At 41.0% G+C, this 26,492-nt stretch overlaps 1 protein-coding gene across 2 annotated transcripts in view; it reads right to left on the reverse strand.

Annotated features, from left to right (window-relative positions):
- Window positions 1-26,492, reverse strand: part of Rcd6 (Reduction in Cnn dots 6) — a 136,196-nt gene that overhangs the window by 44,198 nt on the left and 65,506 nt on the right. For both annotated transcript variants that reach the window (XM_070104183.1, XM_070104182.1), the window contains one exon: window positions 13,060-13,187. In XM_070104183.1, coding sequence (XP_069960284.1) covers window positions 13,060-13,074 — 15 coding nt within the window. In that variant the 5' untranslated portion in view covers window positions 13,075-13,187. The remainder of the gene's footprint in view (window positions 1-13,059; window positions 13,188-26,492) is intronic.

The following is a 26,492-nucleotide window of genomic DNA, read 5'->3' on the forward strand; positions in this document are numbered from 1 at the left end:
TGGACAGAGATAGGATGTTCCAGAGAGGGGACACAGGGACAAGGGGTCACAACTGGAAGCTGAAGACTCAGACGAGTCACAGGGACGTTAGGAAGTATTTCTTCAGTCATAGAGCTGTCAGCAAGTGGAATAGCCTAGCAAGTGAAGTAGTGGAGGCAGGAACCATACATAGTTTTAAGAAGAGGTATGACAAAGCTCAGGAAGCAGAGAGAGAGAGGATCCAGTAGCGATCAGTGAAGAGGCGGGGCCAGGAGCTGAGTCTCGACCCCTGCAACCACAATTAGGTGAGTACAATTAGGTGAGTACACACACACACACACAGGAGCTGTGACTCGACCTCTACAGTCACAAACAGGTGAGTACACAAAGGTGTGTGTGAGGCGAGGTCCAGGGCAGTGGTGCATACTCCACTCACCTATATGTGGTTGCAGGGGTCGAGTTACAGCTCCTGGCCTCTTGACGTATAAAGACCATCGGGAGTCACTGCCTTTGCATCTGGCCCTAAACCAGATCTCTCAGTCGCTAATTTGATCAAGTGATCTGTTGGTGCTAGTCACATACAGATCAGTGCATGCACCACAGCCTGGCTCATCAGGAAATGACTTGAGCAACTTATCAACATCCATCTTAAAGACAACTACAAGTGTGTTGAAAAGTCTTGGTCCCCTTACACTTATATTTAAAGATAGTATATTGAAGAGTCTTGGTCCCCTTACACTTATATTTAAAGATAGTATATTGAAGAGTCTTGGTCCTCTTACACTTATATTTAAAGATAGTATATTGAAGAGTCTTGGTCCCCTTACACTTATATTTAAAGATAGTATATTGAAGAGTCTTGGTCCTCTTACACTTATATTTAAAGATAGTATATTGAAGAGTCTTGGTCCCCTTACACTTATATTTAAAGATAGTATATTGAAGTCTTGGTCCCCTTACACTTATATTTAAAGATAGTATATTGAAGAGTCTTGGTTCCCTTACACTTATATTTAAAGATAGTATATTGAAGTCTTGGTCCCCTTACACTTATATTTAAAGATAGTATATTGAAGTCTTGGTCCCCTTACACTTATATTTAAAGATAGTATATTGAAGAGTCTTGGTCCCCTTACACTTATATTTAAAGATAGTATATTGAAGAGTCTTGGTCCCCTTACACTTATATTAAAAGATAGTATATTGAAGAGTCTTGGTCCTCTTACACTTATATTTAAAGATAGTATATTGAAGTCTTGGTTCCCTTACACTTATATTTAAAGATAGTATATTGAAGAGTCTTGGTCCCCTTACACTTATATTTAAAGATAGTATATTGAAGTCTTGGTCCCCTTACACTTATATTAAAAGATAGTATATTGAAGAGTCTTGGTCCTCTTACACTTATATTTAAAGATAGTATATTGAAGAGTCTTGGTTCCCTTACACTTATATTTAAAGATAGTATATTGAAGAGTCTTGGTTCCCTTACACTTATATTTAAAGATAGTATATTGAAGAGTCTTGGTTCCCTTACACTTATATTTAAAGATAGTATATTGAAGAGTCTTGGTCCCCTTACACTTATATTTAAAGATAGTATATTGAAGAGTCTTGGTCCCCTTACACTTATATTTAAAGATAGTATATTGAAGAGTCTTGGTTCCCTTACACTTATATTTAAAGATAGTATATTGAAGAGTCTTGGTCCCCTTACACTTATATTTAAAGATAGTATATTGAAGAGTCTTGGTCCCCTTACACTTATATTTAAAGATAGTATATTGAAGAGTCTTGGTTCCCTTACACTTATATTTAAAGATAGTATATTGAAGAGTCTTGGTCCCCTTACACTTATATTTAAAGATAGTATATTGAAGAGTCTTGGTCCTCTTACACTTATATTTAAAGATAGTATATTGAAGTCTTGGTCCCCTTGCACTTATATTTAAAGATAGTATATTGAAGAGTCTTGGTCCCCTTACACTTATATTTAAAGATAGTATATTGAAGAGTCTTGGTCCCCTTACACTTATATTTAAAGATAGTATATTGAAGTCTTGGTCCCCTTGCACTTATATTTAAAGATAGTATATTGAAGAGTCTTGGTTCCCTTACACTAACTTATCTCTTAATATTTAACAAAACAGGTTTATATATCTTACAAACTCATAATAATCATCATAATAATCATCATAATAATCATCATAATAATCATCATAATAATCATCATAATCATCATAATAATCATAATAATCATCATAATAATCATCATAATAATCATAATAATCATCATAATAATCATCATAATAATCATCATAATAATCATCATAATCATCATAATAATCATCATAATAATCATCATAATAATCATCATAATCATCATAATAATCATCATAATAATCATCATAATAATCATCATAATCATCATAATAATCATAATAATCATCATAATAATCATCATAATAATCATCATAATAATCATAATAATCATCATAATAATCATCATAATAATCATCATAATAATCATCATAATAATCATCATAATCATCATAATAATCATAATAATCTTCATAATAATCATCATAATAATCATCATAATAATCATAATAATCATCATAATAATCATCATAATAATCATCATAATAATCATCATAATCATCATAATAATCATAATAATCATCATAATAATCATCATAATAATCATAATAATCATCATAATAATCATCATAATAATCATCATAATAATCATCATAATAATCATAATAATCATCATAATAATCATAATAATCATCATAATAATCATAATCATCATAATAATCATAATAATCATCATAATAATCATCATAATAATCATCATAATAATCATAATAATAATCATCATAATAATCATAATAATCATAATAATCATAATAATAATCATAATAATCATCATAATAATCATAATAATCATAATAATAATCATCATAATAATCATAATAATCATCATAATAATCATAATAATCATCATAATAATCATAATAATCATCATAATAATCATAATAATCATCATAATAATCATCATAATAATCATCATAATAATCATCATAATAATCATAATAATCATAATAATAATCATAATAATCATCATAATAATCATAATAATCATCATAATAATCATAATAGTCATCATAATAATCATCATAATAATCATAATAATAATAATAATAATCATCATAATAATCATAATAATAATCATAATAATCATCATAATAATCATAATAATCATCATAATAATCATAATAATCATCATAATAATCATCACATGATTACAGAACAAATGACATGACAGGAAGATCACGTCAGTCATAACATGTTATCTAACAAACAACAGATGTACACCTGTTAACAGAGACAACAACCATAACATGTTATCTAACAAACAACAGATGTACACCTGTTAACAGAGACAACAGTCATAACATGTTATCTAACAAACAACAGATGTACACCTGTTAACAGAGACAACAGTCATAACATGTTATCTAACAAACAACAGATGTACACCTGTTAACAGAGACAACAGTCACAACATGTTATCTAACAAACAACAGATGTACACCTGTTAACAGAGACAACAACCATGTTATCTAACAAACAACAGATGTACACCTGTTAACAGAGACAACAGTCATAACATGTTATCTAACAAACAACAGATGTACACCTGTTAACAGAGACAACAGTCATAACATGTTATCTAACAAACAACAGATGTACACCTGTTAACAGAGACAACAGTCATAACATGTTATCTAACAAACAACAGATGTACACCTGTTAACAGAGACAACAGTCATAACATGTTATCTAACAAACAACAGATGTACACCTGTTAACAGAGACAACAGTCACAACATGTTATCTAACAAACAACAGATGTACACCTGTTAACAGAGACAACAACCATAACATGTTATCTAACAAACAACAGATGTACACTTGTTAACAGAGACAACAGTCATAACATGTTATCAAACAAACAACAGATGTACACCTGTTAACAGAGACAACAGTCATAACATGTTATCTAACAAACAACAGATGTACACCTGTTAACAGAGACAACAACCATAACATGTTATCTAACAAACAACAGATGTACACCTGTTAACAGAGACAACAGTCATAACATGTTATCTAACAAACAACAGATGTACACCTGTTAACAGAGACAACAGTCATAACATGTTATCTAACAAACAACAGATGTACACCTGTTAACAGAGACAACAACCATAACATGTTATCTAACAAACAACAGATGTACACCTGTTAACAGAGACAACAGTCATAACATGTCATCTAACAAACAACAGATGTACACCTGTTAACAGAGACAACAGTCATAACATGTTATCTAACAAACAACAGATGTACACCTGTTAACAGAGACAACAGTCATAACATGTTATCTAACAAACAACAGATGTACACCTGTTAACAGAGACAACAGTCATAACATGTTATCTAACAAACAACAGATGTACACCTGTTAACAGAGACAACAGTCATAACATGTTATCTAACAAACAACAGATGTACACCTGTTAACAGAGACAACAGTCATAACATGTTATCTAACAAACAACAGATGTACACCTGTTAACAGAGACAACAGTCATAACATGTTATCTAACAAACAACAGATGTACACCTGTTAACAGAGACAACAGTCATAACATGTCATCTAACAGACAACAGATGTACACCTGTTAACAGAGACAACAGTCATAACATGTCATCTAACAAACAACAGATGTACACCTGTTAACAGAGACAACAGTCATAACATGTTATCTAACAAACAACAGATGTACACCTGTTAACAGAGACAACAGTCATAACATGTTATCTAACAAACAACAGATGTACACCTGTTAACAGAGACAACAGTCATAACATGTTATCTAACAAACAACAGATGTACACCTGTTAACAGAGACAACAGTCATAACATGTTATCTAACAAACAACAGATGTACACCTGTTAACAGAGACAACAGTCATAACATGTTATCTAACAAACAACAGATGTACACCTGTTAACAGAGACAACAGTCATAACATGTCATCTAACAGACAACAGATGTACACCTGTTAACAGAGACAACAGTCATAACATGTTATCTAACAAACAACAGATGTACACCTGTTAACAGAGACAACAGTCATAACATGTTATCTAACAAACAACAGATGTACACCTGTTAACAGAGACAACAGTCATAACATGTTATCTAACAAACAACAGATGTACACCTGTTAACAGAGACAACAGTCATAACATGTTATCTAACAAACAACAGATGTACACCTGTTAACAGAGACAACAGTCATAACATGTTATCTAACAAACAACAGATGTACACCTGTTAACAGAGACAACAATCATAACATGTTATCTAACAAACAACAGATGTACACCTGTTAACAGAGACAACAACCATAACATGTTATCTAACAAACAACAGATGTACACCTGTTAACAGAGACAACAGTCATAACATGTTATCTAACAAACAACAGATGTACACCTGTTAACAGAGGCAACAGTCATAACATGTTATCTAACAAACAACAGATGTACACCTGTTAACAGAGACAACAACCATAACATGTTATCTAACAAACAACAGATGTACACATGTTAACAGAGACAACAGTCATAACATGTTATCTAACAAACAACAGATGTACACCTGTTAACAGAGACAACAGTCATAACATGTTATCTAACAAACAACAGATGTACACCTGTTAACAGAGACAACAACCATAACATGTTATCTAACAAACAACAGATGTACACCTGTTAACAGAGACAACAGTCATAACATGTTATCTAACAAACAACAGATGTACACCAGTTAACAGAGACAACAGTCATAACATGTTATCTAACAAACAACAGATGTACACCTGTTAACAGAGACAACAGTCATAACATGTTATCTAACAAACAACAGATGTACACCTGTTAACAGAGACAACAGTCATAACATGTCATCTAACAAACAACAGATGTACACCTGTTAACAGAGACAACAGTCATAACATGTCATCAAACAAACAACAGATGTACACCTGTTAACAGAGACAACAGTCATAACATGTCATCTAACAAACAACAGATGTACACCTGTTAACAGAGACAACAGTCATAACATGTTATCTAACAAACAACAGATGTACACCTGTTAACAGAGACAACAGTCATAACATGTTATCTAACAAACAACAGATGTACACCTGTTAACAGAGACAACAGTCATAACATGTTATCTAACAAACAACAGATGTACACCTGTTAACAGAGACAACAGTCATAACATGTCATCTAACAGACAACAGATGTACACCTGTTAACAGAGACAACAGTCATAACATGTTATCTAACAAACAACAGATGTACACCTGTTAACAGAGACAACAACCATAACATGTTATCTAACAAACAACAGATGTACACCTGTTAACAGAGACAACAGTCATAACATGTTATCTAACAAACAACAGATGTACACCTGTTAACAGAGACAACAGTCATAACATGTTATCTAACAAACAACAGATGTACACCTGTTAACAGAGACAACAACCATAACATGTTATCTAACAAACAACAGATGTACACCTGTTAACAGAGACAACAACCATAACATGTTATCTAACAAACAACAGATGTACACCTGTTAACAGAGACAACAGTCATAACATGTTATCTAACAAACAACAGATGTACACCTGTTAACAGAGACAACAGTCATAACATGTTATCTAACAAACAACAGATGTACACCTGTTAACAGAGACAACAGTCATAACATGTTATCTAACAAACAACAGATGTACACCTGTTAACAGAGACAACAGTCATAACATGTCACCTAACAAACAACAGATGTGCACCTGTTAACAGAGACAACAGTCATAACATGTCACCTAGCAAACAACAGATGTACACCTGTTAACAGAGACAACAGTCATAACATGTCATCTAACAAACAACAGATGTACACCTGTTAACAGAGACAACAGTCATAACATGTCATCTAACAAACAACAGATGTACACCTGTTAACAGAGACAACAGTCATAACATGTCATCAAACAAACAACAGATGTACACCTGTTAACAGAGACAACAGTCATAACATGTTATCTAACAAACAACAGATGTACACCTGTTAACAGAGACAACAGTCTTAACATGTTATCTAACAGACAAGAGATGTACACCTGTTAACAGAGACAACAGTCATAACATGTCACCTAACAGACAAGAGATGTACACCTGTTAACAGAGACAACAGTCATAACATGTTATCTAACAGACAAGAGATGTACACCTGTTAACAGAGACAACAGTCATAACATGTTATCTAACAAACAACAGATGTACACCTGTTAACAGAGACAACAGTCATAACATGTCATCAAACAAACAACAGATGTACACCTGTTAACAGAGACAACAGTCATAACATGTCACCTAACAGACAAGAGATGTACACCTGTTAACAGAGACAACAGTCATAACATGTCACCTAACAGACAAGAGATGTACACCTGTTAACAGAGACAACAGTCATAACATGTTATCTAACAAACAACAGATGTACACCTGTTAACAGAGACAACAGTCATAACATGTCATCAAACAAACAACAGATGTACACCTGTTAACAGAGACAACAGTCATAACATGTTATCTAACAAACAACAGATGTACACCTGTTAACAGAGACAACAGTCATAACATGTCACATAACAGACAAGAGATGTACACCTGTTAACAGAGACAACAGTCATAACATGTCATCAAACAAACAACAGATGTACACCTGTTAACAGAGACAACAGTCATAACATGTCATCTAACAAACAACAGATGTACACCTGTTAACAGAGACAACAGTCATAACATGTCATCAAACAAACAACAGATGTACACCTGTTAACAGAGACAACAGTCATAACATGTCATCAAACAAACAACAGATGTACACCTGTTAACAGAGACAACAGTCATAACATGTCACCTAACAAACAACAGATGTGCACCTGTTAACAGAGACAACAGTCATAACATGTCACCTAGCAAACAACAGATGTACACCTGTTAACAGAGACAACAGTCATAACATGTCACCTAGCAAATAACAGATGTACACCTGTTAACAGAGACAACAGTCATAACATGTCATCTAACAAACAACAGATGTACACCTGTTAACAGAGACAACAGTCATAACATGTCATCTAACAAACAACAGATGTACACCTGTTAACAGAGACAACAGTCATAACATGTTATCTAACAAACAACAGATGTACACCAGTTAACAGAGACAACAGTCATAACATGTTATCTAACAAACAACAGATGTACACCTGTTAACAGAGACAACAGTCTTAACATGTTATCTAACAGACAAGAGATGTACACCTGTTAACAGAGACAACAGTCATAACATGTCACCTAACAGACAAGAGATGTACACCTGTTAACAGAGACAACAGTCATAACATGTCATCAAACAAACAACAGATGTACACCTGTTAACAGAGACAACAGTCATAACATGTCATCTAACAAACAACAGATGTACACCTGTTAACAGAGACAACAGTCATAACATGTCATCAAACAAACAACAGATGTACACCTGTTAACAGAGACAACAGTCATAACATGTCATCTAACAAACAACAGATGTACACCTGTTAACAGAGACAACAGTCATAACATGTTATCTAACAAACAACAGATGTACACCTGTTAACAGAGACAACAGTCATAACATGTTATCTAACAAACAACAGATGTACACCTGTTAACAGAGACAACAGTCATAACATGTTATCTAACAAACAACAGATGTACACCTGTTAACAGAGACAACAACCATAACATGTTATCTAACAAACAACAGATGTACACCTGTTAACAGAGACAACAACCATAACATGTTATCTAACAAACAACAGATGTACACCTGTTAACAGAGACAACAGTCATAACATGTTATCTAACAAACAACAGATGTACACCTGTTAACAGAGACAACAGTCATAACATGTTATCTAACAAACAACAGATGTACACCTGTTAACAGAGACAACAACCATAACATGTTATCTAACAAACAACAGATGTACACCTGTTAACAGAGACAACAGTCATAACATGTTATCTAACAAACAACAGATGTACACCTGTTAACAGAGACAACAGTCATAACATGTTATCTAACAAACAACAGATGTACACCTGTTAACAGAGACAACAACCATAACATGTTATCTAACAAACAACAGATGTACACCTGTTAACAGAGACAACAACCATAACATGTTATCTAACAAACAACAGATGTACACCTGTTAACAGAGACAACAGTCATAACATGTTATCTAACAAACAACAGATGTACACCTGTTAACAGAGACAACAGTCATAACATGTTATCTAACAAACAACAGATGTACACCTGTTAACAGAGACAACAGTCATAACATGTTATCTAACAAACAACAGATGTACACCTGTTAACAGAGACAACAGTCATAACATGTTATCTAACAAACAACAGATGTACACCTGTTAACAGAGACAACAGTCATAACATGTCATCAAACAAACAACAGATGTACACCTGTTAACAGAGACAACAGTCATAACATGTTATCTAACAAACAACAGATGTACACCTGTTAACAGAGACAACAGTCATAACATGTCACCTAACAGACAAGAGATGTACACCTGTTAACAGAGACAACAGTCATAACATGTTATCTAACAAACAACAGATGTACACCTGTTAACAGAGACAACAGTCATAACATGTCATCAAACAAACAACAGATGTACACCTGTTAACAGAGACAACAGTCATAACATGTTATCTAACAAACAACAGATGTACACCTGTTAACAGAGACAACAGTCATAACATGTCACGTAACAGACAAGAGATGTACACCTGTTAACAGAGACAACAGTCATAACATGTCATCAAACAAACAACAGATGTACACCTGTTAACAGAGACAACAGTCATAACATGTCATCTAACAAACAACAGATGTACACCTGTTAACAGAGACAACAGTCATAACATGTCATCAAACAAACAACAGATGTACACCTGTTAACAGAGACAACAGTCATAACATGTCATCAAACAAACAACAGATGTACACCTGTTAACAGAGACAACAGTCATAACATGTCACCTAACAAACAACAGATGTGCACCTGTTAACAGAGACAACAGTCATAACATGTTATCTAACAAACAACAGATGTACACCTGTTAACAGAGACAACAGTCATAACATGTTATCTAACAAACAACAGATGTACACCTGTTAACAGAGACAACAGTCATAACATGTTATCTAACAAACAACAGATGTACACCTGTTAACAGAGACAACAACCATAACATGTTATCTAACAAACAACAGATGTACACCTGTTAACAGAGACAACAACCATAACATGTTATCTAACAAACAACAGATGTACACCTGTTAACAGAGACAACAGTCATAACATGTTATCTAACAAACAACAGATGTACACCTGTTAACAGAGACAACAGTCATAACATGTTATCTAACAAACAACAGATGTACACCTGTTAACAGAGACAACAGTCATAACATGTTATCTAACAAAGAACAGATGTACACCTGTTAACAGAGACAACAGTCATAACATGTTATCTAACAAACAACAGATGTACACCTGTTAACAGAGACAACAGTCATAACATGTCATCAAACAAACAACAGATGTACACCTGTTAACAGAGACAACAGTCATAACATGTTATCTAACAAACAACAGATGTACACCTGTTAACAGAGACAACAGTCATAACATGTCACCTAACAGACAAGAGATGTACACCTGTTAACAGAGACAACAGTCATAACATGTTATCTAACAAACAACAGATGTACACCTGTTAACAGAGACAACAGTCATAACATGTCATCAAACAAACAACAGATGTACACCTGTTAACAGAGACAACAGTCATAACATGTTATCTAACAAACAACAGATGTACACCTGTTAACAGAGACAACAGTCATAACATGTCACATAACAGACAAGAGATGTACACCTGTTAACAGAGACAACAGTCATAACATGTCATCAAACAAACAACAGATGTACACCTGTTAACAGAGACAACAGTCATAACATGTCATCTAACAAACAACAGATGTACACCTGTTAACAGAGACAACAGTCATAACATGTCATCAAACAAACAACAGATGTACACCTGTTAACAGAGAAGTCATAACATGTCATCACATGTCATCAAACAAACAACAGATGTACACCTGTTAACAGAGACAACAGTCATAACATGTCACCTAACAAACAACAGATGTGCACCTGTTAACAGAGACAACAGTCATAACATGTCACCTAGCAAACAACAGATGTACACCTGTTAACAGAGACAACAGTCATAACATGTCATCTAACAAACAACAGATGTACACCTGTTAACAGAGACAACAGTCATAACATGTCATCTAACAAACAACAGATGTACACCTGTTAACAGAGACAACAGTCATAACATGTCATCAAACAAACAACAGATGTACACCTGTTAACAGAGACAACAGTCATAACATGTCACCTAACAGACAAGAGATGTACACCTGTTAACAGAGACAACAGTCATAACATGTCACCTAACAGACAAGAGATGTACACCTGTTAACAGAGACAATAGTCATAACATGTTATCTAACAGACAAGAGATGTACACCTGTTAACAGAGACAACAGTCATAACATGTTATCTAACAAACAACAGATGTACACCTGTTAACAGAGACAACAGTCATAACATGTTATCTAACAGACAAGAGATGTACACCTGTTAACAGAGACAACAGTCATAACATGTTATCTAACAAACAACAGATGTACACCTGTTAACAGAGACAACAGTCATAACATGTTATCTAACAAACAACAGATATACACCTGTTAACAGAGACAACAACCATAACATGTTATCTAACAGACAAGAGATGTACACCTGTTAACAGAGACAACAGTCTTAACATGTTATCTAACAGACAAGAGATGTACACCTGTTAACAGAGACAACAGTCATAACATGTCACCTAACAGACAAGAGATGTACACCTGTTAACAGAGACAACAGTCATAACATGTTATCTAACAGACAAGAGATGTACACCTGTTAACAGAGACAACAGTCATAACATGTTATCTAACAGACAAGAGATGTACACCTGTTAACAGAGACAACAGTCATAACATATCTAACAAACAACAGATGTACACCTGTTAACAGAGACAACAGTCATAACATGTTATCTAACAGACAAGAGATGTACACCTGTTAACAGAGACAACAGTCACAACATGTTATCTAACAAACAACAGATGTACACCTGTTAACAGAGACAACAACCATAACATGTTATCTAACAAACAACAGATGTACACCTGTTAACAGAGACAACAGTCATAACATGTTATCTAACAGACAAGAGATGTACACCTGTTAACAGAGACAACGGTCATAACATGTCATCTAACAGACAAGAGATGTACACCTGTTAACAGAGACAACAGTCATAACATGTTATCTAACAAACAACAGATGTACACCTGTCAACAGAGACAACAATTATAATATGTTATCTAACAAACAACAGGTGTACACCTGTTAACAGAGACAACAGTAGTAACATGTTATATAACAGACAAGAGATGTACACCTGTTAACAGAGACAGCAGTCATAGCATGTCATCTAACAGACAAGAGATGTACACCTGTTAACAGAGACAACAGTCATAACATGTCATCTAACAAGCAACAGATGTACACCTGTTAACAGAGACAACAGATACTAACATACTCGTCTCAACACACAACAGAAACAAACAGATAACATTAACAACATAATCATACCTTCTCAAACAGTCGCTTCCAACAGAAACAAAAACAGTAAAGCCTACCTTGTACAGCCCCATTAACAGCCAAACAGAAGCAACAACGGCGATCCCGTAACAGAAGCACAACAGGTAGGCCGCTGCTGGCACTGGAGGGCCAGTAGGCCTAGGCTGGCCTACTGCCTCACCCCATCCTGAGGGAGGAAGAGACAGGTTAGTGATACTGGTTCATGGTGATCCTGGTTCATGGTGATCCTGGTTCATGGTGATCCTGGTTCATGGTGATCCTGGTTCATGGTGATCCTGGTTCATGGTGATCGTGGTTCATGGTGATCCTGGTTCATGGTGATCCTGGTTCATGGTGATGCTGGTTCATGGTGATCCTGGTTCATGGTGATCCTGGTTCATGGTGATCGTGGTTCATGGTGATCCTGGTTCATGGTGATCGTGGTTCATGGTGATCGTGGTTCATGGTGATCCTGGTTCATGGTGATCCTTGTTCATGGTGATCCTGGTTCATGGTGATCCTGGTTCATGGTGATCCTTGTTCATGGTGATCCTGGTTCATGGTGATCCTGGTTCATGGTGATACTGGTTCATGGTGATCCTGGTTCATGGTGATCGTGGTTCATGGTGATCGTGGTTCATGGTGATCGTGGTTCATGGTGATCCTGGTTCATGGTGATCCTGGTTCATGGTGATCCTGGTTCATGGTGATCCTGGTTCATGGTGATCCTTGTTCATGGTGATCCTGGTTCATGGTGATCCTGGTTCATGGTGATACTGGTTCATGGTGATCCTGGTTCATGGTGATCCTGGTTCATGGTGATACTGGTTCATGGTGATCCTGGTTCATGGTGATCCTGGTTCATGGTGATCGTGGTTCATGGTGATCCTGGTTCATGGTGATCGTGGTTCATGGTGATACTGGTTCATGGTGATCCTGGTTCATGGTGATCCTGGTTCATGGTGATACTGGTTCATGGTGATCCTGGTTCATGGTGATCGTGGTTCATGGTGATACTGGTTCATGGTGATACTGGTTCATGGTGATACTGGTTCATGGTGATCCTGGTTCATGGTGATACTGGTTCATGGTGATACTGGTTCATGGTGATCCTGGTTCATAATGATCCTGGTTCATGGTGATCGTGGTTCATTGTGATCGTGGTTCATGGTGATCGTGGTTCATGGTGATCCTGGTTCATGGTGATCCTGGTTCATGGTGATACTGGTTCATGGTGATCCTGGTTCATGGTGATCGTGGTTCATGGTGATACTGGTTCATGGTGATACTGGTTCATGGTGATACTGGTTCATGGTGATCCTGGTTCATGGTGATCCTTGTTCATGGTGATCCTGGTTCATGGTGATCCTGGTTCATGGTGATCGTGGTTCATGGTGATCGTGGTTCATGGTGATCGTGGTTCATGGTGATCGTGGTTCATGGTGATCCTGGTTCATGGTGATCCTGGTTCATGCTGATCCTGGTTCATGCTGATCCTGGTTCATGGTGATCCTGGTTCATGGTGATCCTGGTTCATGGCGATCCTGGTTCATGGTGATCCTGGTTCATGGTGATCCTGGTTCATGGTGATCCTGGTTCATAGTAATCGTGGTTCATGGTGATCCTGGTTCATGGTGATACTGGTTCATGGTGATCCTGGTTCATGATGATCCTTGTTCATGGTGATCCTGGTTCATGGTGATCCTAATTCATAGTAATCGTGGTTCATGGTGATCCTGGTTCATGGTGATCCTGGTTCATGGTGATGGTGGTTCATGGTGATCCTGGTTCATGGTGATCGTGGTTCATGGTGATCCTGGTTCATGGTGATCCTGGTTCATGGTGATCCTGGTTCATGGTGATCCTGGTTCATGGTGATCCTGGTTCATGGTGATCCTGGTTCATATTGATCCTGGTTCATGGTGATATTAGTTCATGGTGATCCTGGTTCATGGTGATCGTGGTTCATGGTGATCGTGGTTCATGGTGATCGTGGTTCATGGTGATCCTGGTTCATGGTGATCCTGGTTCATGGTGATCCCGGTTCATGGTGATCCTGGTTCATGGTGATCCTGGTTCATGGTGATCCTGGTTCATGGTGATCCTGGTTCATGGTGATGGTGGTTCATGGTGATCCTGGTTCATGGTGATCGTGGTTCATGGTGATCCTGGTTCATGGTGATCCTGGTTCATGGTGATCCTGGTTCATGGTGATCCTGGTTCATGGTGATCCTGGTTCATGGTGATCCTGGTTCATATTGATCCTGGTTCATGGTGATATTAGTTCATGGTGATCCTGGTTCATGGTGATCGTGGTTCATGGTGATCGTGGTTCATGGTGATCGTGGTTCATGGTGATCCTGGTTCATGGTGATCCTGGTTCATGGTGATCCCGGTTCATGGTGATCCTGGTTCATATTGATCCTGGTTCATGGTGATCCTGGTTCATGGTGATCTTGTTTCATGGTGATCCTGGTTCATGGTGATCGTGGTTCATGGTGATCGTGGTTCATGGTGATCGTGGTTCATGGTGATCGTGGTTCATGGTGATCGTGGTTCATGGTGATCCTGGTTCAGGGTGATCCTGGTTCATGGTGATCCTGGTTCATGGTGATCCTGGTTCATGGTGATCCTGGTTCATATTGATCCTGGTTCATGGTGGTTCTTGGATTGGAGAAACAGGACGGCAGGTTCTTGGGTTGGAGAAACAGGACGGCAGGTTCTTGGGTTGGAGAAACAGGACGGCAGGTTCTTGGGTTGGAGAAACAGGATGGCAGGTTCTTGGGTTGGAGAAACAGGATGGCAGGTTCTTGGGTTGGAGAAACAGGACGGCAGGTTCTTGGGTTGGAGAAACAGGACGGCAGGTTCTTGGGTTGGAGAAACAGGACGGCAGGTTCTTGGGTTGGAGAAACAGGATGGCAGGTTCTTGGGCTGGAGAAACAGGACGGCAGGTTCTTGGGTTGGAGAAACAGGACGGCAGGTTCTTGGGCTGGAGAAACAGGACGGCAGGTTCTTGGGTTGGAGAAACAGGATGGCAGGTTCTTGGGATGAAGAAACAGGACGGCAGGTTCTTGGGATGGAGAAACAGGATGGCAGGTTCTTGGGTTGGAGAAACAAGATGGCAGGTTCTTGGGTTGGAGAAACAGGATGGCAGGTTCTTGGGTTGGAGAAACAGGATGGCAGGTTCTTGGGTTGGAGAAACAGGACGGCAGGTTCTTGGGATGGAGAAACAGGATGGCAGGTTCTTGGGTTGGAGAAACAAGATGGCAGGTTCTTGGGTTGGAGAAACAAGATGGCAGGTTCTTGGGTTGGAGAAACAGGATGGCAGGTTCTTGGGATGGAGAAACAAGATGGCAGGTTCTTGGGTTGGAGAAACAAGATGGCAGGTTCTTGGGTTGGAGAAACAGGATGGCAGGTTCTTGGGTTGGAGAAACAAGATGGCAGGTTCTTGGGTTGGAGATACAGGATGGCATGTTCTTGGGTTGGAGAAACAGGATGGCAGGTTCTTGGGTTGGAGAAACAAGATGGCAGGTTCTTGGGTTGGAGAAACAGGATGGCAGGTTCTTGGGTTGGAGAAACAAGATGGCAGGTTCTTGGGTTGGAGAAACAGGATGGCAGGTTCTTGGGTTGGAGAAACAAGATGGCAGGTTCTTGGGTTGGAGAAACAGGATGGCAGGTTCTTGGGTTGGAGAAACAGGATGGCAGGTTCTTGGGTTGGAGAAACAGGATGGCAGGTTCTTGGGATGAAGAAACAGGATGGCAGGTTCTTGGGATGGAAAAACAGGATGGCAGGTTCTTGGGATGGAGAAACAGGATGGCAGGTTCTTGGGATGAAGAAACAGGATGGCAGGTTCTTGGGATGGAGAAACAGGATGGCAGGTTCTTGGGATGAAGAAACAGGATGGCAGGTTCTTGGGTTGGAGAAACAAGATGGCAGGTTCTTGGGTTGGAGAAACAAGATGGCAGGTTCTTGGGTTGGAGAAACAAGATGGCAGGTTCTTGGGTTGGAGAAACAGGATGGCAGGTTCTTGGGTTGGAGAAACAAGATGGCAGGTTCTTGGGATGGAGAAACAGGATGGCAGGTTCTTGGGTTGGAGAAAGAGGATGGCAGGTTCTTGGGTTGGAGAAACAGGATGGCAGGTTCTTGGGTTGGAGAAACAAGATGGCAGGTTCTTGGGTTGGAGAAACAAGATGGTAGGTTCTTGGGTTGGAGAAACAGGATGGCAGGTTCTTGGGTTGGAGAAACAGGATGGCAGGTTCTTGGGTTGGAGATACAGGATGGCAGGTTCTTGGGTTGGAGATACAGGATGGCAGGTTCTTGGGTTGGAGATACAGGATGGCAGGTTCTTGGGTTGGAGATACAGGATGGCAGGTTCTTGGGTTGGAAAAACAGGATGGCAGGTTCTTGGGTTGGAGAAACAGGATGGCAGGTTCTTGGGATGAAGAAACAGGATGGCAGGTTCTTGGGTTGGAGAAACAGGATGGCAGGTTCTTGGGTTGGAGATACAGGATGGCAGGTTCTTGGGATGGAGAAAGAGGATGGCAGGTTCTTGGGTTGGAGAAACAGGATGGCAGGTTCTTGGGTTGGAGAAACAAGATGGCAGGTTCTTGGGTTGGAGAAACAGGATGGCAGGTTCTTGGGTTGGAGAAACAGGATGGGAGGTTCTTGGGATGGAGAAAGAGGATGGCAGGTTCTTGGGTTGGAGAAACAGGATGGCAGGTTCTTGGGTTGGAGAAACAAGATGGCAGGTTCTTGGGTTGGAGAAACAGGATGGCAGGTTCTTGGGATGGAGAAACAGGATGGCAGGTTCTTGGGTTGGAGATACAGGATGGCAGGTTCTTGGGATGGAGAAACAGGATGGCAGGTTCTTGGGTTGGCTTCAACTAATAAACTGACATTAGTCGTCCCTACGAACTGGACGTGGTTCTACAGAAGTGAAAGAATAGCTAGAATGTAACTAGAATTATCTAGAGCCGAGATTCAAACTAGTAACTAAAAGTACCACCAGACTGGTAACTAGTCCGTCGTTATTAAGTATTAATTACACGGAGAGAGAGAGAGAGAGAGAGAGAGAGAGAGAGAGAGAGAGAGAGAGAGAGAGAGAGAGAGAGAGAGAGAGAGAGAGAGAGAGAGAGAGAGAGAGAGAGAAGCTCGACAGACATCTTTGTGTTATTTAGCAAGATGATAATTGTTAGTTTTTGTTTAATGTTTATTATATACTCCAGACATATCCTGTAGGCGGTAGTCAAAAGATTACAGATGTACATAATGGGCCCAGGGGTTGTACCTCAACATTACTGAGGTACATAATGGATCCAAGGACTGTACCTCAACATTACTGAGGTACATAATGGGTACAGGGACTGTACCTCAACATTCCAGAGGTACATAATGGATCCAGGGGACTGTACCTCAACATTACAGAGGTACATAATGGATCCAGAGACTGTACCTCAACATTACAGAGGTACATAATGGATCCAAGGACTGTACCTCAACATTACGGAGGTGCATAATGGGTCCAGGGACTGTACCTCAACATTACAGAGATACATAATGGATCCAGGGACTGTACCTCAACATTACAGAGGTACATAATGGATCCAGGGACTGTACCTCAACATTACAGAGGTACATAATGGATCCAGGGACTGTACCTCAACATTACAGAGGTACATAATGGATCCAGGGGACTGTACCTCAACATTACAGAGGCACATAATGGATCCAGGGACTGTACCTCAGCCCTGCAACCACAAATAGGTGAGTACAAATAGGTGAGTACACACACACACACACACACACACACACACACACACACACACAGGAACCATACATAGTTTTAAGAAGAGGTATGACAAAGCTCAGGAAGCAGAGAGAGAGAGGATCCAGTAGCGATCAGTGAAGAGGCGGGGCCAGGAGCTGAGTCTCGACCCCTGCAACCACAATTAGGTGAGTACAATTAGGTGAGTACACACACACAACACACACACGCGCACACACGCACACACACACACACACACACACACACGCACACACACACACACACACACACACACACACACACACACACACACACACTCACAGCGAGCGGGCTAGTCACGCCGTCGGTGCTCCGGGGATTTAAGTGTTTTTGAGGGCTACTAAGTGTTCTGCAAAGGTTGCTAAGTGTGTCAGGGTAGTCAACAATCCTAGAAGTGTTTTTTTTTAATTGCCTGAGCCACACAAGTGTGGGGAGAGCCACAATTTTGAAAGTGATCTGGAAAATAAAAGCGTCGTGGCGCAGGCTAGTGTGAAGGCGGCGTTGCCAAGTGTCACCCAAGATTTTAATAAAGTGAAACAATAGTGTGACCAGTGAAAGAAATACAGTGAATAGGGTACATTATTAACGAGAAGAAATTGAGGTGGATCTACGCCAGGACGTACATCGAGCTGGATCTACTCCAGGACGTCACATCGACCTGGACAATCTACACTGCTACAGCTGCACTACAAGTACTGTATCACCTATGAGCGGTTGTTTGGGTGTGGGGTCCAGGTTCCAATTAACCGCCAAGCTGAATGTGAATGGTCTAACTCTCATAGCACGATAAAGAATAGGCACTCAAGTATTCAATAAGGTTTAGCAAATGGTAATCCATTGAACAAGGCGATTAACTCACTATAAGCAGGTGATATAGGCAACACTGCAAGGGTGGGAGTCAGGTCACAAGAGGTTGTGGACACAAGCGACAACTGAGAATCTACATTACCCTCCAAGCACAAGCCACCTACTTTTCAGACACATAATAAACCCACACATAATTCGACACATAATTACACACACACACACACACACACACACACACACACACACACACACACACACACACACACACACACACACACACATACACACACACACCCACATACACACACACACAAACACACACACACACACACACACACACACACACACACACACACACACACACACACACACACACACACCCACAAACACAAACACACACACACACACACACAAACACCACACACACACACACACACACACACACACACACACACACACACCACACACACACACACACACACACACACACACACACACACACACACACACACACACACACCTGGTAAGTCCCAGGAGGTTGGGGTGTCAGGTCACAAGAAGGTATGGGCAGCCAAGGACCACTGAGACTTACCTTAAACGCACAAGCCACCTACCTTTCAGTACATAATAAACCCACACATAATTCCACACACAATTACACACAAAATTACACACTGACACACACACACACACACACACACACACACACACACACAGGGTGTGTGTGTGTGTGTGTGTGTGTGTGTGTACTCACCTATTTGTACTCACCTATTTGTGGTTGCAGGGCTGAGGTACAGTCCCTGGATCCATTATGTGCCTCTGTAATGTTGAGTTACAGTCCCCTGGATCCATTATGTACCTCTGTAATGTTGAGGTGCACTACAAGTACTGTATCACCTATGATACAGAACACAAGAAGAAAGGAAGAAACTGAGAGAGATGGTACAAAGGCGAAAGGAGGAAAGAGAGGGGATGGAGAAGACAGACAGGAGATCCCAGACCCAGGAAGAAGATCTAATACAGCCTCCCTCACAACTTTCTATAGAAGCCTCCCAACCAGGTCAACCCCAGTGCAACCAAACACTCTAAATCAAAACACCCATGCCACATCCAATGCCCCCACCCACTACATTACAAACTTCACCCCCACAGCAACAACCCATAGTTCCTTACCAGGTCTCCCACTTCCCCAACCCCAATATACTTCCCAGACCACACTCTTAGAAAAGAAGTTGAAGGTGTGGTATACAAATGCAGATGGAATAACAAACAAGTATGAGGAGTGGCACGAAAGAATCAAAGAGACATCCCCAGACATAATAGCACTCACAGAAACAAAACTCACCAGAATAATAACAGATTCAATCTTTCCATCCGGATATCAAATCTTCAGGAAAGACAGAGGGAGGAGAGGGGGAGGAGGAGTTGCACTGCTCATTAAAAACCAGTGGGGTTTTGAGAAAATGGAAGGAATGGATGGCATGGGCGAAAGGGACTACTTAGTAGGAACAATCCAGTCTGAGGGACATAAGGTGATAATTGCAGTAATGTACAACCCACCACAGAACTGCAGGAGGCCAAGAGAAGAATACGATGAGAGCAACAGAGCAATGATCAACACACTAGCCGAGGTGGCCAGAAGAGCACACATGGGGGGAGCAAAGTTACTAGTTATGGGTGATTTCAATCACAAGGAGATTGACTGGGAAAACCTGGAGCCCCATGGGGATCCCGAAACATGGAGAGCCAAGATGATGGATGTGGTACTGGAGAACCTCATGCATCAACATGTTAGAGACACTACCAGAGAGAGAGGAGAGGATGAACCAGCAAGGTTGGACCTTGTATTCACAAAGGGGGCAGTAAAGCAACAGCAAAGAACTACAGACCAATAGCACTAACATCCCATATCATAAAAATCTTTGAAAGGGTCCTAAGAAGCAAGATCACCACCCATCTAGAAACCCATCAGTTACACAACCCAGGGCAACATGGGTTTAGAACAGGTCGCTCCTGTCTGTCTCAACTATTGGACCACTACGACAAGGTCCTAAATGCACTAGAAGACAAAAAGAATGCAGATGTAATATATACAGACTTTGCAAAAGCCTTCGACAAGTGTGACCATGGCGTAATAGCGCACAAAATGCACGCTAAAGGAATAACAGGAAAAGTCGGTCGATGGATCTATAATTTCCTCACTAACAGAGTCAACAGAGTAAAGTCCGAGGCAGCTACGGCGAAAAGCTCTGTTCCACAAGGCACAGTACTAGCTCCCATCTTGTTCCTCATCCTCATATCCGACATAGACAAGGATGTCAGCCACAGCACCGTGTCTTCCTTTGCAGATGACACCCGAATCTGCATGACAGTGTCTTCCATTGCAGACACTGCAAGGCTCCAGGCGGACATCAACCAAATCTTTCAGTGGGCTGCAGAAAACAATATGAAGTTCAACGATGAGAAATTTCAATTACTCAGATATGGTAAACATGAGGAAATTAAATCTTCATCAGAGTACAAAACAAATTCTGGCCACGAAATAGAGCGAAACACCAACGTCAAAGACCTGGGAGTGATTATGTCGGAGGATCTCACCTTCAAGGACCATAACATTGTATCAATCGCATCTGCTAGAAAAATGACAGGATGGATAATGAGAACCTTCAAAACTAGGGAGGCCAAGCCCATGATGACACTCTTCAGGTCACTTGTTCTATCTAGGCTGGAATATTGCTGCACTCTAACAGCACCTTTCAAGGCAGGTGAAATTGCCGACCTAGAAAATGTACAGAGAACTTTCACGGCGCGCATAACGGAGATAAAACACCTCAATTACTGGGAGCGCTTGAGGTTTCTAAACCTGTATTCCCTGGAACGCAGGAGGGAGAGATACATGATTATATACACCTGGAAAATCCTAGAGGGACTAGTACCGAACTTGCACACGAAAATCACTCACTACGAAAGCAAAAGACTTGGCAGACGATGCACCATCCCCCCAATGAAAAGCAGGGGTGTCACTAGCACGTTAAGAGACCATACAATAAGTGTCAGGGGCCCGAGACTGTTCAACTGCCTCCCAGCACACATAAGGGGGATTACCAACAGACCCCTGGCAGTCTTCAAGCTGGCACTAGACAAGCACCTAAAGTCAGTTCCTGATCAGCCGGGCTGTGGCTCGTACGTTGGTTTGCGTGCAGCCAGCAGCAACAGCCTGGTTGATCAGGCGCTGATCCACCAGGAGGCCTGGTCACAGACCGGGCCGCGGGGGCGTTGACCCCCGAAACTCTCTCCAGGTAAACTCCAGGTGAGTAGTTCGGACATCGAGGGTATCATGTATGAAAGGCCCCTGGGAGCTAGTGATCATGTGGTTCTGTGCTTCGACTACATAGTTGAGCTCCAAGTGGAGAGAGTAGCAGGAATAGGCTGGGAAAAACCAAACTACAAAAGGGGGAACTACTCAGGCATGAGGAACTTCCTTCAAGACATTCAGTGGGAGAGGGAACTGACAGGAAAACCAGTACAAGAAATGATGGACTATGTAGCAACAAAATGCAAGGAGGCAGAGGAGAGGTTTGTTACCAAGGGAAACAGAAATAATGGGAAGAACAGAACGAGTCCTTGGTTCACCCAAAGGTGTAGGGAGGCAAAAACTAGGTGTACTAGAGAATGGAAAAGGTACAGAAGACAGAGAACTCAGGAAAATAAAGAAATCAGCCGAAGAGCAAGAAACGAATATGCACAGATGAGAAGGGAGGCTCAGAGACAATATGAAAATGACATAGCATCAAAAGTAAAGACTGACCCGAAGCTGTTGTACAGCCACATCAGGAGGAAAACAACAGTCAAGGACCAGGTAATCAGACTGAGGAAGGGTGATGGGGAATTCACAAGAAACGACCGAGAGGTATGTCAGGAGCTCAACACAAGATTTAAAGAGGTATTTACAGTGGAAACCAGTAGGACTCCAAGAAATCAGAACAGGGGGGCACACCAGCAAGTACTGGATGAGGTACATATAACCAAGGAGGAGGTGAAGAAGCTGCTATGCGAACTTGACACCTCAAAGGCGGTGGGACCAGACAACATCTCTCCATGGGTCCTTAAAGAGGGAGCAGAGATATTGTGTGAGCCATTAACAAAGATCTTCAACACATCATTTGAAACTGGGCAACTCCCTGAGGTATGGAAAATGGCAAATGTAGCCCCAATTTTTAAAAAGGGAGACAGACATGAGGCACTAAATTACAGACCTGTATCACTAACGTGTATAGTATGCAAGGTCATGGAGAAGATCATCAGGAGGAGAGTGGTGGGGCACCTGGAAAGAAACAAGTGTATAATTGACAACCAGCACGGTTTCAGGGAAGGAAAATCCTGTGTCACAAACCTACTAGAGTTTTATGACAAGGTGACAGAAGTAAGACAAGAGAGAGAGGGGTGGATCGACTGCGTATTTTTGGACTGCAAGAAGGCTTTCGACACAGTTCCTCACAAGAGGTTACTGCAAAAGCTAGAGGACCAGGCACACATAACAGGAAAGGCACTGCAATGGATCAGAGAATATCTGACAAGGAGGCAACAACGAGTCATGGTACGCGACGAGGTGTCAGAGTGGGCGCCTGTGACAAGCGGGGTTCCACAGGGGTCAGTCCTAGGACCTGTGCTGTTCTTGGTATACGTGAACGACATAACGGAAGGGATAGACTCAGAAGTGTCCTTGTTTGCAGACGATGTGAAGTTAATGAGAAGAATCGAATCGGACGAGGATCAGGCAGGACTACAAAGAGATCTGGACAGGCTACAAGCCTGGTCCAGCAACTGGCTCCTTGAATTTAACCCTGCCAAATGCAAAGTCATGAAGATTGGGGAAGGGCAAAGAAGACCGCAGACACAATATAGTTTAGATGGCCAAAGACTGCAAACCTCACTCAAGGAAAAAGATCTGGGGGTGAGTATAACACCGAGCATATCTCCTGAGGCGCACATCAATCAGATAACTGCTGCAGCATACGGGCGCCTGGCAAACCTACGGATAGCGTTCCGATACCTCAGTAAGGATTCGTTTAAGACTCTGTACACCATCTACGTCAGGCCCATACTGGAGTATGCAGCACCAGTTTGGAATCCACACCTAGTCAAGCACGTCAAGAAATTAGAGAAAGTGCAAAGGTTTGCAACAAGACTAGTCCCAGAGCTACGGGGATTGTCCTATGAAGAAAGGTTGAGGGAAATCGGCCTGACGACACTGGAGGCCAGGAGGGTCAGGGGAGACATGATAACGACATATAAAATACTGCGCGGAATAGACGAGGTGGACAAAGACGGGATGTTCCAGAGATGGGACACAGACACAAGAGGTCACAATTGGAAGTTGAAGACTCAGATGAATCAAAGGGATGTTAGGAAGTATTTCTTCAGTCATAGAGTAGTCAGGCCATGGAATAGCCTAGAAAGTGATGTGGTGGAGGCAGGAACCATACATAGTTTTAAGGCGAGGTATGATAGAGCTCATGGGGCAGGGAGAGAGAGGACCTAGTAGCAATCAGCGAAGAGGCGGGGCCAGGAGCTGTGACTCGACCCCTGCAACCTCAAATAGGTGAGTACAAATAGGTGAGTACACACACACACACACACACACACACACACACACATATCCGGACACACATACACTCCCCCCTCACCACCGACATCTCACTACTTCCCCTGATCCCTCCCCTCCCTCGATCACCCTCCCCTCCCCCGTTCACCCCAAACCCTCCCCACCCCTCCCCACTCAGCTCCCACATAGCCACAGTTCCTCCACTACTTCCCCCCCCCCACACTCTGACATACACACTACTAAGCTAACATACAGAACTACATAGGTTTCCCACTCTGAGGCAATCAGGATAAAACAAAAATGGGTTGCCAGAGAGCAACAAGAAAAACCAAGGGACAGGAGGAGGAAAATGCAAAGGAAGATTGGGCAGCAGAGCTCATAAAAAGGGATCATGAATGGGAAAAGAAACTAGAAGAACTTAGCATGAGAATGGAAGAGAGGATAGATATGGAAAGCAGGAAGTGGGAGGTGCATGTCAAAGCAGCAGAAGCTAGGATACAGAGTTTAGAAGAGGAATTGAAAAATCTGAAACAGCCTAAAGAACTAAAGAACATTTTGGGATTGACAACAGAGACTGCTACCTCAGCCACAAATAAGGGGACTGTAGGGAAAGAAGGAGCACAACTGCATGGAGATGCTCTATCAGAGGAGACTGTAGCAAATGAAAGAGCTAAGCTTTATGTGGAGGCCCTAACAGACAACAACAGAGCCCAAGGAAAGCCGAGAAGGGAAAATGACAGGCCACTGAGCCCAAGTACATTAGCCAGTGAAACTGATGAAAGGAAAGCTGCAGTGGAGGAAACCAAATTAAATGAGGGGATACACAGGGATATGCAGTGGGAGAAGGAAAGGGTGAGGTCAGTCTTTGTGTATGGGCTCCAGGAAGTTGAAGGGGAAACATATGAAGCAAGAAAACAAGGGGAAAAAAGCAATTGAAAGCATCATGAAAGCAATAGGAGAAGACGATATGACCCAGCTGGAAAATTTTCGGAGAATAGGGGGGTTTGTAAAAAAAAGAACCCGGCCAGTGAGAGTGACCTTCAAGGCAGAAGCGACTTGGACCAGGATCCTGCAGGAGAAAGCACGATTAAGGGACATGACGGCATACAGGAGGGTGTATCTCGACCGCGACAGAACACAAGAAGAAAGGAAGAAACTGAGAGAGATGGTAAAAAAGGCGAAAGGAGGAAAGAGAGGGGATGGAGAAGACAGACAGGAGATCCCAGACCCAGGAAGAAGATCAAATACAGCCTCCCTCACAACTTTCTATAGAAGC

The sequence above is a fragment of the Cherax quadricarinatus genome, chromosome 89 (genome assembly GCF_038502225.1).
Source record: "Cherax quadricarinatus isolate ZL_2023a chromosome 89, ASM3850222v1, whole genome shotgun sequence".
NCBI classification, from domain to species: domain Eukaryota; kingdom Metazoa; phylum Arthropoda; class Malacostraca; order Decapoda; family Parastacidae; genus Cherax; species Cherax quadricarinatus.